At 39.0% G+C, this 20662-nt stretch overlaps 1 protein-coding gene across 1 annotated transcript in view; it reads left to right on the top strand.

The window, feature by feature from the left end:
- The window catches only part of LOC140232194 (uncharacterized), a 170877-nt gene that overhangs the window by 38999 nt on the left and 111216 nt on the right, over positions 1 to 20662 (top strand). Inside the window, exons 4-5 of the mRNA XM_072312332.1 lie at positions 1423 to 1488; positions 3768 to 3944. Coding sequence (XP_072168433.1) covers positions 1423 to 1488; positions 3768 to 3944 — 243 coding nt within the window. The remainder of the gene's footprint in view (positions 1 to 1422; positions 1489 to 3767; positions 3945 to 20662) is intronic.

The following is a 20662-nucleotide window of genomic DNA, read 5'->3' as shown; positions in this document are numbered from 1 at the left end:
GTCTGTCAATCCCCCAGCCCAACACACACACACTTTATTCTGGTATTTCATCTTCATAAAGAGGGAAGGAGGAAAAATGTCAAGGTCTTGTATTTACTCCGCAACAGCCAGGTGGCTACAGTTAGCTCTTGGTATGATGAAATAATGTACAGACAATGGGGGTGAGTGGGATCCACAGACTTATATTGTGTGATAAAATGAGTAAATGTGATAGAACGAGTAAATATGATAAAACAATTTAGGATTATTTTTGAGGGCCTACTCACATTGTAAAGGTGTTGCATTTGTGCTACACTTTATGCCTTTATTACTTCCACACAAAATTGCCCATCGGATAGAACGCATCTAACTAAAAGCATTCATTGCACAGGGATATACTTTTTCATTTATGATAAACTTTTCTGCATTTCTTGTGTTCTTGCTCAAAATATCAGTGATATTGATATCATAACAACATACACAAACTGCAAATGTCAAAATTAGCAGAGTATGATCAGCAAAATACTGATGACGGCAGACTAATGAAAACATCACTACAGGCTTGACATTCAGTTGATTGTTGACAATTACAGTGTATATGGAACTATAGGTATTTTATGACATGCACAATATACACTGTATGCATACTTATCATTCTCCATCTTATGTGAGCCTTAGAGAAAGTACTATGTAGCACATATCAAATGTGGATGAATCACCAAAATACAATGTAAATGATCAAATAGCTATTATTCAGGTGTATTCTGTTTTTTCAAGTGATGTTGACATTCAAATTCATGAAATTCTTCCGTCGAGATGTTTTCATTGCAACTGATTGTCAATCAGTTGCGATGTTGACATTGTTAACATTTTTTTCAGTTTTGATGGTAATACGGATGTCTGCTCTTTCAGGGAGCAGCACATGGCTGAGAAAGAGAAGAAAACCTTCAATTTCAACATTTATATCAAAATGAATTTGATATCAACAATGTATTAAAATCACCTTTTCCACAGATAAATGCATGTATATAGTATGTGGTTGCTTTTGCTTTTGTATTTGAAAGAGTAAAGGGAAGAATTATCACAGAAATAGATGAAATATGCAACCAGGTTAAAGCTAGAATTGGCAGGGCATCAAAATTTTTACTGGATTTTCTTTGTAATCAACCTGAATCATGCAAACCTGATTTTATATGAAATAGGTCATGAAGGATTGATTAATACTATTCAGGAGAAATTTTGTTTTTCGCTCCTTTGCACCTAGGGACAGCTTTAAAGTCAAAATAGCATGATACAATTACCTGATGGTAGTTCATTAGAGATTGTGTGCCATCTCATTACACTTTATGAGTATGATTAGGAATGCAAGCTATTTCTGATCAATCCTTCTAGCCTTAGCTCAATTCTCTTCCTCTTTTTTCCCCTCACCTGATTTGTCTGCAGAGAGTGTACGATGACTCAGAAGATGTGGATGCTGCACAAGATGCCAAGGAGAAGAAGGAAAACCAGGTTTGTGTGAAAGGTTCCCACAACTATGTTATGAAGTTCACTCTTTCCAATCCTATCAAACACCACTTTCTCTTCCTCACCCCCCCCCCCCCCTCATCACAATCTGTTCCCTTGTGCATGCAGATAAGTGTTTCAACTTTCCTGTCTTCACAGTCGCAGTCATGTTTTGATGATTTAGAAATCACTCTCTTTTTCTCTCTTCTCTCTCAGTTTCATTCAATTCTACTTTTATCACCTTGGCCATTGTTACCTGTATGGCATTCTTAATCTTCCCTGCAAACCAATTGAAGTTTCTGTGCCCTCTTTACAATCCTGAAAATTAGATTCCTTTCATAAGTTGGTATATTTTAGAGTTGGACCGCGCAGTGATGAAACTGGAAACTACTTTTATGATAGAGGGGGGAAGCAATACTATTAGATTTTTCTTTTTCCATCTCTCTGTCTTACTGTGTCTTTCCGCATTTTAAATTTTCTCGTATGTCTCCAGTGGTATTGCTCTTTCTGCTCTGCCGGTTATAAACCATCTTGTACATTAGCATTCATATATTGTCCTCAAAATTTGATCATAATGAATCATATACAGAGACTCCAACCCCAAGCACCTTCTGATCTGGAGATTCTCCCGCCAGAAACCCCTAGCAAACGGGAGACTCCAAGTTTATGTGTGCGAAGCGCGAAGTTCCTAGGGTTATAGATGCTCTCTGGTGTTATCTAAGGCTTATTTTTGCAACATACGATAGCAATAAGTAAGAAATCCTTTCCAACGGGAGACATTGAGCCAGGGCGGGAGAAATTAAATCTCAAACGGGAGAACGGGAGATTTTGCAAAAATGGGTTTTCGGCGGGAGATCTCCCGTCGAAAACGGGAGAGTTGGAGTCTCTGCATATACTGTGCGTGACCCACATTAGATGGCTCAATATCTCATCAAACTGCATTTGATTATTTTTTTGGACTCAATCCAGGTTGAAATCATACTGTAAATGCAGTGTTTTAAGTGCAGCTGTTTTTTTTTTCTTCATCATAGATTCATTGTACAGGTTTTTTCCCTTATTTTTGATAAAGAAGAAAAAAAGGTGACTTTTCATCCTTAGTCTTGATAATTGATTGCATTTGCCACTGTCCCAGGAGTGATGTGGAGAATCTATCTCCTTGTAGGGGGTTTTATGCCTCCAATATCCGGAGTAGCAAAGAATGTGTTAACAGGGTTTTATGATGTGAAAGGACGTATCTCAAGTATTTAACTCATGGCTGCCCCGCCATTGTAGAGGGGGTGATTTCAAGGTTGGGACTGTCTCTCCGTCTATCAGGTTATACCCATGTAGCATGAATCACAGGTGAATGCAATTCCCCTCAGAGTTTAGCTACAAATGCAATCTTGTCTGTAGGAAGACAAATTGAGTTAGCATGCTACATGCCTGAACAGGTGGATGCAATGAGCAGACAATGAGCACCATAGAACTTTGGACAAATGCTTGGTAATGCAAATAAGGTTTTTGAGCATGGGGCTTCAGAATTGGGTGTTTTGTTTTTCATTTGTTTTCTTTCTGTTTTCAGAAAGCATTGCTTTGATTGAATCAGAGTGGATGATGGTCAGTTTATTTTTAGGGTGATATCTGTCATGTATTACTTGTGGCAGACAATGTATTACTTGTGGCAGACAATGAAAAATATGCCCGTTAACCGTCTAATTGTTAATGTTGTGAAAGTAAAACCAGGGATTTCGCAAGTACATGTACATTTGTATGTTGTTGCCTTGTTATATTACACTGTATGTACAATGTATGTGTACATTACACTTCTAGATTTATGAAACATGATCTCATATCTACAATTTTTTTTAGCTCAGTGTAGAAGTGAAGCACAAATTAATCCATGGAAGTGCAGAGTTTGAACAAGTATTTCTCAGTTTTGTGCTAGCAGCTCCACATAATTTGCTTTCCTCATATGGAGTCATAACATACAAAGTTTTATTTTACTTCAAACTAAACAAGAAGACGTACTGTGAAGTGTACAAAAAGACAGCATCCATCTATCAGAGGTGAATACACCTAATGTCCAGTTTCAAATGATCAACAGGCTTGCAGATGACCATGTCCTCAGTCAGCTTGTTGGATGGCTGAAATCTCCTTTACGGGTCGCTAAAAATCTGTGCAAATACATGTATGAGTGTCCTGACATTGTTACATAGTACGTAGTCATTTGCATGCAAGGTTATGTATGAGCACCCTATCCTGTGGCAAGTTGTAATCCCATGCTGTCGTGTTATCCATGCCCTCAGACGAAGACAAGAGAGCAGAGGGAGGCAGAGGTCATTCCCAGGGTCATCCAGGCGCTGACCCTGGGCATCAACGTCCTGGACACGGGCTTCGAGCACCTGGACGCCAACGCCGGGAACTCGGACTCGGAGGACGAGGACCCCACCTACAAAGTGGTGGACCCCATACTGGAAGCCAAGGTGAGACCAGCATGACGCTATGGATGACACAGGTTTTAGAGGAGGAGCAGGTGTCGAAGGATGAACCAAGCTGCTGTATGGACCTCATCTTCAGCTCCATACCACAGACCTTATACTTCTGCATCTTGTTTCTCTCTCTCTCTTGCTCTTTTTATCCACAGATAGTATATTATATCCATCTAGCTATAGCTAGCTCAACGATGTAGCTCTCCATCTAACCAGTAAATCATATCAAGTCTTTTCAAGTCTTTAATCACATATCTTAATTTGTTCTCTCTCTCTCTCTTTGCTTCTGTCAATCTATCTATCTCTTTATTTATCTCTCTATCTTTATCCACAAATGTTATATATCTATCTAGCTAGCTAGCAAGGTACTGTAAAAGTGGAAATTTTCGCGGTGTTGAAATTTCCGCGCGTTTCGCGCAACCAGAAACTGGCGCGAAAATAAAAGCACGCGAATATTTTTGCTTGCCACATGTTCCTGTGCATGATGTCCTGATTCCGTGGAATTAAAAATACACGAAACTCTGACTTCTTTCCCGGCCAAGCAGGAAAAATTAGTCACGCAAAAATATCCACTTTTACAGTAGCTATCTGTCTAACCAGTAAATCATATCGGCTCTTCTAACTCTGTAATCACATGTCTTGATCTGTTTGCTCTCTTTGTTTCTGTTCATCTACACATATGTATATATCTATCTAGTATCTGTTTGTCTGTCTACCTATATATCTATCTATCTATCTATTTATCTGTCTATCTACCTTTATCTGTTTGTCTTTCCATTGATCCAGTGAATCATTTGTTAAGTTTGCTGATTGTGGAGATCTTTGGATCGTAAAGTCAGTGACAAATGGCGTTCTGTAATCCTACTCAGAATGAAATGTATACCCTCATCGGTGCATTCATATTGAATAGGACTAAGATGAATACTTAGTCTTTATTCTGCCTACACGTAACTAGTATATGTTGCATGGTCTTGGCATCAGTAGATTCTGTTACCACCGACAAATGATGGAGTATATTGTATATCGTCGCTGGGGCGACAAGACCTCGTATCTACAAAATGTCAAATGTTCAGGAGAGCCAAAGAACATGGCGGCCAAAGCACTGTGGCAAATGGGATAGCCATTCCTTTGACATGCCGTGGTGGCTTCATTTTTGGAGTAGGACAGTTGGGATTTAGACAGGACATCACTTAACCCATTATTTGACCATTAATAGAAAAAAGTCATTTTCACCAAAATTGCAGATACACAAGGTCTTGTCACCCCAGCAACGATTTAGCATATATTTCATGGGGGTTTTATTGTTGTGAATTTCACAAGTCGGGTGCTGTTCATTAATTTTGTAACACACATAAGCATTTAACTTTTACTCTTATATAAATGCAGCGTGCATGAGTAGATTTCTCTGTCCACAATTGTGCTCCACGATTGCAAATACAGCCACGTGCAAAATTGTTGGGGAAATCCTTAGTTGCAAAATTAGATTCACTAAATATATAGCATATACAAAAATTAATTTTGCTCAGGAGTGAAATATAGATAATTATACCTTTAATAAGGCATGCTAATGAACAGAAAGAAGAATTGATGAATTTTCAAGTAGGAGCTACACGTACACTGTACAGTACACAGTTTATAGTTTGAATGCAATATGCAGCATCAAATTGAAAATAATCAAGACAGAATTTTTTTTTGTGCAAAATCCCAAAGAATTCAAATATGTATGTGCATATTTCAAGGCAAAACAAAATAATAATAATGCAGACATTGAATTTTTGACTGGGTGTCTAACTGCTTGAAAATTAAAAATCTAGGCTCATATATTTTGACAGAATGATTAGAATATGCACCACAGTACAAAGGCCTGATAGATATATTCAAGGTGGCCATACAAGCAATAAAAAACAGACAAAAGTCCCCCTTCCCCCCCCCCCCCCTGTGATATTTATTCTCTTTCCAGATTTACACAAATATGTCTAGGCAGAAACTGTAGTCCTGCATGGTGAGTCTTGCACAGCTTTCTGATAGAAACCCTGGTGCACGTGGGTGTAGGAAAGTGGGAGGTTAACAAGATATATTCGCATTGGCAAGACGTTGCACTAGATTGCAGTTCCTCAAAAATCTTCAGAGCACAGATGGAGTGCAGATGTTTTTGATCAGATTACATTTCCAGGGTAGAGTACTAAGTGTGTACTGGAACTGGATCTTGAAGAAGAAAAGAAAGAAAATTCAGGGTAGAGTGTGCTGGAACTTGATATAAAAATAAAAAATGGGGGTGCCTGGTCATTAAAGTTTGAAACAGTTTCTTGTAGAGTAGATCATAATACACCATTTTTCTGCTCTGTCTAAACTGCTATGTCTGGCTGGATGCAATATGGCTCTCATATTTGCTGTCTGTTCATCATTTTTTTTTTTCTTCTTTTTTTTTTTTTTACATGGCAATGTGAAAGGAACTTGAAGTATCATTATAAAAACTTTACATGTGCATGAAGGCACAAAATGGCTTTCATACTGGCTGTCTGATCATCATTCTTTTTTTCTTTTTTTTCTTTTTTTACAGGGCAGTGTGAAATAATGTGAAGTATCAAGATAGAAACTTTGCATGTGCATGAAGGTACATAAACAACAAATTGAACAATTGCAAGTCATTGAATCATGAGATCAAAGATTTCTCAGGCGAAGACTAAAAGTCATGATGATGATTTTTCAATAAAGGCAAAGTTTTCCCCCATGCATGATCCAGCAGTATTGAAAGTCAGTGCACCTGTTGTTTTTTAGACAATTCGTCATGAACAAAAGCATGCTGATCAACAGATGAATTACAAAATGTTGTCTCTAGTGTTTGTTGTCACGCAAACCATGCTTTCTGACAGGATATAACTGGAATCCTTTTGTGATACAGTAGATGAGGTGTATGTTTAGTGGTTTGTGTGATACAGGCCAATTTCAGACTTGAGAAAACACTATCTAAGAAGTATGTGAAGCAGTCACGTTATTGCACGACAGATGGCTAAGTTGACTTTGGGCAAAGAATTATTATAGCTTCAGTGATGTGTGCATCTTTAATAAGGATTAGATGCAGTAGTTTGTGTGGAGGCGTATCAGCCGTCATCACGGAGTTGAATTTTGCAGCGCCCGAAGTCTTATCAGTTCCCCGCTTGGCTGGTTTTGACGGTTAGCGAAGTGGCAAATGGGTTTAAGATTGCTCCTTCATTAGCCCAAGAACATCTACTTGAGCTCTTCGAGATCTTGATGCTGATAGGAAAGTGAGAAGAAATTTCGAGGAGCATATTCATGTCTTGCTGCCAAATTGATGATTGGCAATAGGATGCCTACTTATATGTATGCAGTATGCTTTGGAGTATCGATTCAATACCTTGCATCTATACAGTATAGAATCCTAAGTTTTGCTTTGAAGGTGGCCCAAATACTTTCCGTTTCTCTAAGATCACTTTTTGCTCAGAAATCAGGCTGTGAAAGTTCAAACAGCATCATTACGTAAGACTGGTGGGGGGGGGGGGGGGGAAGCTTCTGTCACAATACTGAGTAGAATAGTTGTAAACTGTGGGACTGCATTTAGCCATCCATCTGTATTTAGTCCCACCTATGCATATCTGTGTATGTTCATGTTTGTAAAGTTCATAGAAATTTTGTGGGAACTCACAATAGGCTAGGAGGAGCATTGACCACATATCACAAGAGAATTCCATGTTTTGGATTTGCCAACTGAGTAACACATTAAATGGACATCCCAGAAGCTTTCAAGATTAGGTTATTGTTATTATACCCCAAACAATGTGAAAACACAACTTGCCGTCGTATGTTTTGCTTGGAGTACATTAATGGGTATTTTTTCGTCAACTTAAAGTTACCACTTTATTCAAGTCAAAACATATGTTTTGTTCACTGTATGGAATGAGGAGAAAGTGGTTAATTTCCAGAGCAAAAATTATGTGGTATGCCATATTTCAAGTCATGCTGGACATGCAAAAAATCAAACAAAGAAAACAAATCAAAAACAGAACGATATAACATACTTTGTGCACATATATCATGGACAGTTTTTGTGCACACACACAAAATATGTTAAACTGCAACAGTGGTGTTCTATAAAGATTCAGTAGACCAGTCAAAACCACCAAGTGCAATCATTGATGGGAATAAATGTCAAACAAGCATGTCCTTCCAGATAGTGCAGTCCAAAACATGCAAACAAATATAAAAACCAATTTGGGTTATGTTACTCTCCAGGAACAAGCACACAGTCACAGACACAAGTTGCTCCTACGAGAACCTATTTTTATTGCTTTGCCTTGGAGCTCAAATAGTCTGACCTCCCGCAGAGCTGGATGAGGCTCCTACTGATGGCAAATTAAGATACACAAATTGAGATGGTATCTGGTCATCTCCACAGCCATTCCTTTTCCTAACTCTGTCTTCCGCTCAGAGGAAAAGGGACTCGTAACTCGCTTCTGTCCGAGAGATGCTAGAGAGTTGATTGATAGGTGATGTACTTTCTACTACCCAGCAAGTGTTACTCGAATTGAAAATGCATCGCTGTGTCTGAAAGCTGACCGCTGCAAGATGAACAATTCCAAATATGACCTGTCATCATACTACCTAGTCAATAAAGTTGCCAACTTAAAAGCCGAGAAAACTGCAAAATGAGATGATTTGTCTGAAAAGTAAGAAAATGTATATTTTCAGCATCAAAACTTAAACAGTTTGAGTACCTCCTGTTTGAATTTCAAAGGCTTGAATGCTTTGAAGTTCTTTTGGGTTTTTGTGTGTGTTTCTTTGTTTATGGTGCACATTACTACAATTATTTTAATTGTTTATTCTGTCTTAAAAGTCTGATCTACACGACATGATGACAACATCTAAACTTCCAAGCCTTTGTCTCAAAACTGCACTTATATGTTATTATTATATTAGGCCAGATGTTCTTGCAATTTCTTCTGTTTATTTCTTATAGGTAAAGAGGGACATTGTAAATATCTTTGGAATGCTTAGAAGCTGGACAATCATAGACAACAAAACAGAAATTCATTGTTTGGTAAATTAATCAGGCTTTTGGGATGATAGTCAGAAATTCAGGCAGAAGCCCTGTTCTTCCAAACATTCCCTCTTTGCTAAAACAGAACCTCATCCAGTCATAGATATTTGTGTCAAAATAACTTGCTTCAATTCTGGGGTCAGATAAGCCCAATTTTTCTTTTTTTACCCCCATGACAAAATGAGAAATTTGCTCCAATTTTCAAACAACAAAATATTGCTTATCAGGATTGTTTGTGATATTTTTGAGTTACCTCAGAATTTCTTTTGAGTGCTGGGGAGCAAAACAAACATTTGAATGTTGTGGCATGTAGACTGATGTTGAATAGATGTTCTGCAATGCAAAGTTCATTTTTCTGACCTTTGTCATGATGTTCAAGGGATATCCAAAGGCCTTTAATTTGTCCCAGGTATTTGATGGTGTGCATTATATTTCATTGAAAGCTGCTTTTGAATGAGGAAGAGAAAAATGTCTTTAGTCTGCAAGTCGATTTCAAGAGTCAATCGCAGATTCTTTTGACATTAAAGATTCAGCAGAGCCTGCTTTACCCTTATGAATCCAATTTCCCTTCAGCCTTCTCATCGATGATGGGCAAGAGATAAGGCAGTCAGAAAAAGAGGATGTTTTCGAGATGTCTGCTAGTAGGATGTATTCTTTTGTTGGCAGATGCAGAGCAGCGATCTGAACGCACCACAGAAGATGTGGTGTTCGCAGTCTCTGACCTCCTTCTCAAATGAGGATGCGCTTGTTATCGAGATCTCTGGGGCCGCCGTGCTCCGAGGAGGCAGAAGCACACTTGTCTGTCTTTCATTTGTTTTACTACAATATTTGTCCTGTACAGGGTGGCTTGCTGGCTCTGTAGAGTGTGATGATCTTAAAACTTGACTATGCTGTGTCTTTTATCAAGCCCGATGAAGACTTGTCCCGAGTGTACTCGGGCAGGTGTTTATGGGCAATGCGTGTTGTATCAAGATCAGCTTATCCTTAACAGGCCAAGTTTTTCCATCCTAAATGAACAGCAGGCAAGTCTGAAAGAGACATTTTTTTAAAGAATGATTCTCTCTTGAAAGAGTCCACCTTTTAAAGCTGTGTTTTTTAAATCTTAACATGATGCCAACTAGTATAACCATTAATGTTTGTACCAAATTGCAAAAGCTCTAAGTTAGAATTTGAAAGGCTTGGTGAATGTCAAGGGGGTTGAATTCATATTGTTACTGAATACGTCAGCACCTCCTGACTCAGCCAGGACTGGTGACCACGATGTAACAGTGCTTTCTTTTGTTGTCTCTGGTTTATCATTCACACTGAGTAATGCGTGTGTTTGTCAGATTTGTTGATGTAAGATTTGATCGAATCTTATTCAAGTATCTGGGACAGAACACTTCTCATCCAAGTTCCCTGTGCTGCTCAGCATTGACTAAAGGTTATAAGGCAGCATTTCTGTGGTAGAATTAAAGATATTCATAGTGCAGCGACCAGCCGTGCGCATGCCATTCATTTTTTGCGTGTGTCATCCATCCACACAGCAGAGCATGTCATAGCTGATATGATACCATGAAGCAAATGGCAGGCAAGTGCCAGCATTACCCTGCAAATTTTGAAGGAAAAAAAAAATAGACATCAGACAAAAAACAAAAAAAACTCCAAGGGGTACGGACTTGATGGAAGAGGGTATCAAAGAGTGACAAGTTATGAGCATATCTCTTTTGGAACAGGTGGTTGTCGAGGATTTACAAACTGTCACTGTATCGCAAATTTGCAGGTAGGCTTCGGTTATGTAACCATGGCGGCACCTAGACTCAGTGATTGTGCTTGGCACACTGCCACGTTTGATTTGCAAAAGATAATTACGAGACAAGTAGGCTTTTTCTTTTACTTTTGGTTTGAGGAAAAATAGTAGCTTTCTCCAGTAAAGCACATTACACTGGTTGTACAAATAGTTTCCCTTTTTTTGTGTGTGCTAGGTATTATTTGTTAGACAGGAGGATGGAAATGGGTCCATTTAAAAACCATTGTACAAGCTTATGATCTTTTTTTTTTTTCTACTCATTTGCAATTTGGAGGTAAATAAGACTTTTTATGTGAGGCTGTGCAATCAAACACAGGAAAAAAGAGAACAAAAATAATGATTAATTGAATTATGAAAAAAAAAAGATTCAACTTTCAACTATGCCATTTTATTGCTGATGTGAAATGCTTCATACTCTATTCAAGAATATCAATAGCAAAAGAGACCCAAAGTCCACCAAGACTCATATCGCACAATCTTAAAAGACTTTATTATAGTGATAGAGGCTAAACAATACAACAGCTGCATGCTGTGTCTTAGTCACGTCACCACGGAAACGCTGATGTCAAATCTCCCTTTAGATGATGTGATGTCAGAATAGGTCACGGTCGATATGATGTCAGAACGGGTCACAAAGAAGCTACGCCTGTGGAGTATGCATTGTTTCTCGATGTATCTTTGTTCTCATCTCATTTTATCTCTGACCAACGTCTGCGAGACACACGTAAGCGAGAGGATTTTTTTTTTGTTTTTTTGTGGTCATTATGATCAATTAAGGAGCACTTTTGATGCTACAAATGTAGCACCGAAACCTTGAAGGAGGAGATGAGCCCCAACCGCATGAATCCCCTCGTGATGAGGTCAGCCACCCCACCACAACAAGTGAATGAAGGAAGGTGATAAGAGGAGGATTGACAGGTGGAGACAAAGATGAAGGGATGGATGAGTTATATTTGAAACAAATCACACAGCAAGAGATTGTTGAGTATAAAGCAAAGATGAGAAGACTCGCCTGATGAATGGCCAAGTTTGGGGAAGAATTTTGAAGGAACACACAACAACAAAAAATATACAGAAAGAGACAGAGATTTAAGGACACCCTTGCCCCTCATCCTAACCCCTACCCCCCCCCCCCCACCACCACCACCACCACCTTCCCAAAGGTCAAAGTGTCTTGACGTCACGCTAATTTCCTGTTGTTCACGGCCTGTTGGGTGAAATTGAAACTATCCAGTGAGTGAAATCAAGCTGTCCCCTTCAGGCTGGGGGACATCCTTCCATGGACCTATAGACATAGGTCCCATGATCCCACTAACAGGTGATCAGTCCAGTGATACCAGTGGCGGATCCAGAGGGGGTGCATTTTTTTTGTTAAAACAAAAGAATTACACATAAAAAGAAAAAAATGGGGGAGGGGGCTCATGCGCCCCCTTTAATTTTCTTAAAGGCGCCTCCCCTTAACGAAATTTCTGGATCCGCCCATGGGTACAGTTGTAAAGTGGATATATCGGACATTTTTGCAGGCTGGCAATGGTGGTTACAGGTTTTGGAGTCCCCCCTTCACTAAGTAATCTGTGAAAACTGATTAGTTGAGGAAAGCCAGCATATGAGTAAACTCTCCAAAATATTAAGTGTTTTATAGAATACACTGTACATGTACGTGCTCGGGCTCCATGGGTTATGATTGCAGGATATTTTGATTTAGGCCAAAGCTGTTTTGTTGATCCCCTGTGGCATTCAGATGTCATCAGATTTTGATTTTAGAAAACAGCTTTTTGATGACTTTGCTATATCCAGACAGTATTCTGGACTTGTTAGCTAATATTTCAAAATCATTTAACATTACCACAGAATAGTATTAATAGTAAGTCACCATAAAATCCAATGGTATTACATATATGATCCCATCTGTATGTATTATTTCCAATAGTTATCAATGCCTCATCAATCTGGCTGAAGAGACCTGTATTAACTGTTGCTTGATGCATAGTCTCTGCTTATTGCGTATTAGCGTCTCCTTGTCCAATATTCTATGAGTCGTTTCAGGAAAACAGTATGATTAAACAAGCATTAACAGTAAATCTCCAAATCCATCTCTTCAGAGTGGTCTGTTTGTGGGATGATATACTTGGTACTTGTAGCTGTAATGGATTTGTAGAGACATTGACTCACCCCAATGGATTTATAGGGTTAACTTTTATGACGTTTGTCATCACTGTGTAGCAAGGTAGCTGCCTCATTCACAGTGACAGTGATGCTTGAATCCACAGCCAGTTGTGTCGGTGCGTATCGCCCTGTCATATCTCTGGTCAAGGTCTTGTCGAACTTTCAGTTTCATTTTAATACCTGGGATGGGAGAGTGTCCTGTCTAGTGTTGGATAACCTTTAGCTCTATCCTCTGTTTTGGCTTTCCCCTTCCCCTTAAAAATCTCATCTAAATTCCTAGCATGGCACATTTTGTCTTGTTTTTTGTGGGGGGGTGTGAGTTGTTTTACTTTGTGATTTAATAAATCACTTTATACACATGAGCCTGAGACTGTGTGTGGAGGTTTTAGAAATTGTTCCCTTTCCCTTTAAAGTGCACTTAATGCCTGTCTTTGGTTATTGTCATTATCATTATTTCTGTCTTTATATATATCATGTAATCTTTCACTCAAATGAAGTATGCCATTGAGATAGTCATTTTACGGTAATATGAGACTGATAGCTATCTCGTATGAAAAAAAAAAAAACTTAAATGTCGATCTATGTGTAATTATTTAAGAGCCAAATCAGATATTTTTGCTGGAGTCCTTATTAAGTGCGATGCTATCTCTCCAAGTGAAGGACGCTCAGTGCTTGCTCTTTTGTGTGTGATGTCACATCCACTTATCTCCTACATCACATTGTCATCATTCACCTGTTTTCCCAATTGACGTGTCATTACATTTAATTGTTCTGTCGTGTAATACCGCCGGCACAAAGGGGAGGAAGAAGCAGTCATGTTTCGTGTTGTTCGTGCTGAACGTGTATTGTGCCAACAATGGCCAGGATCCGGGAATGATCAGTTCATTCAGAGACTAGGCACAAATTTTCATTTTTGATGAAAAAAAAAAAATGATGTCTGAGGCATTTCAAATTCTATAGTATGTTTGCTGTTATGATGCATTGATGAGTTCTTGAAGGAACTATGTATGTAATTGATTAGTAAATGCCTGTTGACTGGTGTTGATTCATAATACTGTGATTATCAATTATGTGGCCAAAGGAATATCTAAATATGTGTCATATGTTTCATAATAATTTTCTATTATTTATTACAGATTGCTTGGATACGCCAAAAAATATAGACCTTCTAAACCAAGATTCTGTCAGTGATATCATCTGTCAATCATTACTTAAGTACTGATGTGATTATAACAGTAGAAATATTACTATAAAGTATAAGGCCCATATTATATGTATTTTTGGCCACATAACAAATTATGTTGTTTTATGATGTCATTTATTTTGTAAACAAATTGTGTGTGATATTGATATGTTGTGTCACTGTGCAATTTACTTCAATTCAGCCTATCGGCTGCCATGGTAGTTGCTTTTTAAACCATTGATGAAATAAAATAAGAATAGATAAATGACAAGGTATCATGAATCAATACAAGTCAGCATGCATTTGCATTTGAATAGTCCCTTTAACCCATTGAAGACTAGTACCAAACATACTATGGGAAGAAGTGTGTGATACAGGAAGATCTGCTCATCTTCAACAGGTTAAAGGACAAGTTCACCTTCATTAACATAAGGATTAAGAGAACGCAGCAATATTAGTAGAACACATCAATGAAAGTTTGAGGAAAATTGGACAATCGATGCAAAAGTTATGAATTTTTGAAACTTTTGTGTTGGAACTGCTGGATGAGGAGACTACTTAGGCTCGTGATGTCATATGAGTACAACAGTATAAAGAAAATGTAAAGAAAATTCAACATATTTTCACTTTTTTCGCATAATAAAAGAGCACTTGACTTGCCTCTTTCTAAAGGCAATGGGAATAATATTACCCATAACATATGTCAGTAACGAGTCATGGGAATGTGTACTTTTTTCAAAAGATGAAATTGTGTGAAATTCTCTTTATATTTTCCTTATATTGTACGCATGTGACATCATACACTGCAGTAGTCTTCTCATCCAGCAGTGACTGCACAAAACTTCAAAACTTCATAACTTTTGAACGGATTGTCCGTTTTTCCTCAAACTTTCAATGATGTGTTCTACTCATATTGCGACATTCTCTCAATCCTTATGTTAATGAAGGTGAACTTGTCCTTTAAAGACCTGTAGAGACACATGACAATGTACATCGTAGTAAAGCCACATGTTGCGTGAGGTGTTCTCATGGTACCCCTTCCATCTGGTACAACGGGAGTGAAAGATGGCATGACTTTTCCCTCCAGGCTTACCTCAATATCTCATTAGGAAATGCTTGAGCACACTGATGGCTGTTTGGCTCCGTGGGAGTTGACTCTACCTTCAGAAAATTTCCCGTAGCACCACACGATCATGACGTCCCTCAGCACGTCGTTAGGGGGCGTCAATTAGCGGCCGATGACACCCGTGGTTTCGGCGTCCCCCTGACTTAATTAGGGCCTGTCAAGACCGATGCTGGCAGGAAGACGCCCCAGGAGGAGATACCAGGAGTGGAAAAGAAAGACGGGAGTTAGAAAAAAAATGGGAGAGAGATGGTTGATGGTTTGGAACCCCCCCTCCCCCCAAGAAAAAACAAACAAACAAACAAATGATGTGTTGGTTGAAACCTGTGTTTTCGCATCTTGAATAGTGATCCTTCACAAGGGCAGATAGGCCAATTGCTACTTTTTTTTTGCAGTATTTTGTATTCCTTTTTTTGGAGCAAAAATAGTGCATGTTTCGTGGAAAATACTGTTTTTCCCAATTACTACATGTGTCTATTGCAGGAAGGGGTAGAAATGCTGTTTTCCACCAAAAACATGCCATTTCATCCCTCAGAATACAGCAATGATGTTTTCAAGGTTGTCATTCCTGCTAGGGTCACAATTGTATAAAGACCTGGCCTGCTGTTTAGTGGGTGTGTTTGGTGAAACCCTGTATCAGGACAATTGAGGTCTGAAGTTTTGGTGACCCACAAAAGATACAAACATACACCTTGTAGTGGCCAAAAATAAATGAAAACATACAAGTGTCAATCCATTTTGAAGTTTAAGTGACCGATTAGGCCACAAAAAGATAACCTTTTTAGAAATTTGGTGGCCCAACATCAATTTTCAGTGTCCCCAGGCTGCCAAGCCACTGCTAATGTCAAGCCCTGCTTATGATGCAATTCATGGTCCATCATTTTTAAACTTGTGAAGTTTCCATCTCCTTAACTAACTCTTTTCTGCCTTTTTTAACCCGTTGAGGACGAGTCCCAAGTATACTTCGTGCAGGTGTCTATGGGAAGTGCTTGTTGTAGCGAAATCAGTCTGTCCTCAACGAGTTAAAGTGCTACTGTGAGCACACATATCTATCCATGACCCATTTTTAATATCAAAGTGCACCTGTGACCCAGTTGTAATATCAAATTATACAATTGTGACCTACTGTGAGCACACATATCTATCCATGACCCATTTTTAATATCAAAGTGCACCTGTGACCCAGTTGTAATATCAAACATGCCCTGTTGATTGATGAATGTCAAGCACATTTGATTCCGCCAGAGTTGGCAGTCATTCGCATACGGTAATTCATTTCATCATGACTTGAAATATCCTACTTCCACGAAGCTGCTCGTAGGGTTCATGAGATATTGCGGTGGAAAGCAAGCTTGCTTTAAATGTCAAGATGCGTGGGAAAATGATCGTGAATTATAATTATATCTCTCAAACTATGAGCAGCAGCTGCAGGTCCTAAAATTCCCCTCATAATTTCTAATGACTTCCTCAATTTCACCTACAATTTCTTTGTAATAATCGGCCCATATTTGTCACAAGGTTAAATCTCTTAAAACTTGAAGGGCAGAACAGACAGTGTCGTTGACTTAATCTGAGAAATAAGTTGCCATGTTTTTGGCACAGACTCTTTGATTGAACTTGGCCAAAGTCTGTATTCACTCAGCTTTGAGTTATGATATTTCTGTATAGCAGTGGGTCGTTTTTGTTGTGCCACTAAATTTTTCTGAGGTCTTTTATAAATAGGAGAGCATCTGATGCGAGAACGTCTGGGTAGCTCCTCTTTCTGTGAAGTCCCAACAAACGTGCTTTGAAAGGATTTTCTGTGGGCTGTCATTTTCAGTTTATACAGGCGCGGTGGAGCACCCCAATTATCTCGCAGAAATCCATCGGCAGCCGAGCCTCATTTGCATAAAGTAAACAACATGTACTCGCGTAGTTGAGAAAAAGTAAACAACTTCTCAAGCTAATAACAATTTAAGGAAACCTATTTTCGGATTAAAATTGAGTTAGTTTGAATTTGAAAACATGTCCGAATATGCACATATAACATATCAAAGGATTTGACAATGATAAAATGTGAAATTTTAGCGAAAACCTGGCGAGAAAAATTACCAAAAATATGCCTCGAAAATCAACCTAAAATTCACGAAGTGTGATTGCGGAACCGAAGCGCCATTCGAACAAAGTACACCGAAATTTATTTATCTGCTTGCCTTTTAAATGTCATACCGTAATATTCCCGGCCATGGTTGTGTCGGAGAAAAACAGAAGGTGATGTCAAAAATGACACGGACGCAAAGCGTACAGGTCGGTCCCATGTATATATAATCGCGTGACTGTAGCGTTGCATGTCACAGCACACACAACGCTTTGCTGCATGCAACGTGCGCGGCAGCAGCTCAGCAGTCACCGCCGTGCGACACTCAGCAAAATTGGCTGCGTCACATGCAAACCAACAATGAGCACGAAATCCTGAATCTCACGTACCACGCATGCCCAATATTACGGGAAAAGAAATGACGTCATTTTCAATTGTTTCGCTTACTACAATTTTCTATTCCAAACCCTGTAGAAACATGTTGATTTCTCAAAAAGTACAGGTGGAACCAAGCGAAAACTTTCACCATATATGGATTGAGGCCTGATAAACTTATGTTGCCAATTTCGGACACATTGGAGACCGGCCATAGTCCAGTCGGAAAAAAACAGAGAGCATGTTTTGCGAGAGGTGATTTTCAAAACGCTTTAATATCTCAAGTTCTAGTGCAGCAAATTTCATAATTTTTTCATCAAAAGGAAGGTTTTTAAAAACTTAGATAGTGTGGGAAGTTTGAGTTTACTAGCGGCACGCATAGCGGCACAAGGAGAAGGTAAAGATTTGACTTTTTCATGCACACAGTTTCGGGCAGCCGTGGATGCCCGTTGGAAATTCAAATAGAACAGGGCGATAATGAGATGCAAATTGGGGTGCTCCACCGCGCCTGTATATTACTGATACAAACATACACTACACACCTCACCTCAAGTCATACTGCCAGAGTAAGGACACTATGGTGTATTCCATTCACTTGATGTTGCCTGTAACATCTACTATAAAGCCAGAAATGTTAGAGTGATTTTTATGCCTCCGCCACGAAGTGGTGCCGGAGGCATTATTAATTTCACCATTCGTGAGAGCCAAGATTTGCGAAATTAAAATGCATGCGAAAGTTCTTGCCTACACTGTATGCTCTGAATGCTAGTGGCAATTCGCAAAAATGTAATGCCGTGAAAAAGGTCGTCAGCTCGAATTCACAAAAATTTCATACCGCAAAAATATCATGCTTTACAGTACTCTTTAAGCTGTAATCATCATTCACATACAGGCAGAGAGATATTGAATGAACATTGCCAGTAGACATGGGTTACTTGTAATGTACATACCGTATGTAGAATCTGTCACTTTATCGTCTCAAAATTTTGCTTACTCACCATGGCGTCCCATGTTTGGATTCCTTCAAATTGCCCCTCCCATCTGAAAACAAGACAAAGGTGGGGGGGGGGGGGGGAAGAAGTCTAGATCTTGCCGGCTTGCTGGTTGGTACAGTAACATTACAACCTGCAAGAGGTCATCCATGTTTCAGGGACAGTAGAAGGGAACATCACGTCCACTGCACATTTTGTGGGGGGGGCTTGAACATTAGCACCAACATATGAAGGAGGATCTTACCACAGACTTGCCCTTCCTTACAAACCATGATATGAAAGAAAACACAAGGGGGGGGGTAACCCATCTTGCCCTGTCATGCCAAGAAAACATTTCATAATTTTTCAAGAGGGTTAATACCCCACCCCCTAAAAAAAAAAAAAAAAAAAAAAAAAAAAAAAGTGGTCAGCACTTTACAGTACCTGCTGAAGCTTTGAATAAAACATGAGAGAGAAAAACACAAAAATCAGACTGATTGTGAACAAAATGTGAGAAATTTGCTTCCAGTAGCAGTTTTGACTGTACATAAATGTGTATCTTTTGTCCAACAATGTGATAGAAAGGTAGGATCCCAATCTGTGCTCCTTATTCCATCCCCATACTTTTTCCTTTGCTTATATTGATGCTACATACAGATTGTACTATTTTATGTGTGCCTTCGTTTGCCATTGTAAATATTTACATCTCATCCCCGATTTCAGGGCTTCTAAACTTAAAGATGAAAATCTGAATTAATTTCAAGATCTTGGGTTTGTGTTTGCTCTGAATTTCTGAAGTACAGAGTGTTGTGTGTGGGGAACAAGGAGGATACACTCCACAGAGAAAGAGAATGAGGTTAAAGGGAAAAGAGAAATGAGCACAAATAGGGCAGTTTGATTTCCAGCTAGTTTCCACAGCTGTGTCATGAACCCAATTATTTGTTTTTTCTATGATGAAGCATCTTACATCCATTACAACATATGATAATCGCAGTTGCCATGGTAACAGCTGGTTAGCAGTCTATCACCTTTGAGTATTGTAGTTGTTGATATGGAAACTACAATTATTATTGTGATTTGTTGTATTAGAAGATGTCTTTGTGAAATGGGACTTTGGTATCTGTTCATGACTAAATTCTCTGAATTTCCATATGCCTCAAAAGTGCTCGAAAAAAATACACCACCATATTGTTGACAGCATTCTGTTTTTGTTGTTGTTGTGTGTGTATGTGTGTGTGTGTGTGTGTGTGTGTTTGTTTCTGTTTAAGTTCTCCAAACATTGTTAGTCCTTTAATAAAGTATTCCAAACTTAGAGCACACTGCACTTCCCACCCTGAAATCGGTAAGAGCACAAGATTAAACAGATGAAAGAATTAAGCACAACTGCCGGGTTTCGGGGGTTTCAGTGAGATCTCAAGGTCCCTTTGCCACTGCATGTACAAGTTCATCTTTGTGGGTTGTCAGCTCCAAAGAAGAAACCGATTAAGCCCTTCCTTGCCAGACAAATTTGAGGAGTATACATTGTATATATGTGTTTGTTTGTGTCTGTTGTGACTGTGGTTAACTCAGGCGGCTCCTTCACTAATCAAAACACTGGAGTAGTAATGGGAGATCCCTCTGCCCTGTTATGTTCAGACAAGTCCATCTTGAATTTCACCACTTAGTTAACCCACTGAGGATGAGTCCCCCATTCTCGGGCAAGCGTCTATGGGAAATGTGTGTTTTAGCAAGATCAATTCATCCTCAACGGGTTAAGGGTTTCCCCAGCTGTATCTTTTGTGGGCTGTTGTTCTGTGAGAATCTCTCATGTCTGTCTATCTGTGTTTATGTCTGTCTGTTGCTTCAGGCAGGAATTTGCAGATGTTTTCATTGGGTTAGGGTCATAAGAGTGATGTTTGGATTTGTAATCAAACATTTCCACAACACGTGTTGCATTGTGGTACGGTCAAACCTGTCTATATAGCAGCCACCC

Source organism: Diadema setosum, chromosome 8, assembly GCF_964275005.1.
Source record: "Diadema setosum chromosome 8, eeDiaSeto1, whole genome shotgun sequence".
Lineage (NCBI taxonomy): Eukaryota > Metazoa > Echinodermata > Echinoidea > Diadematoida > Diadematidae > Diadema > Diadema setosum.
This window is presented reverse-complemented; position numbering and strand designations above follow the sequence as displayed.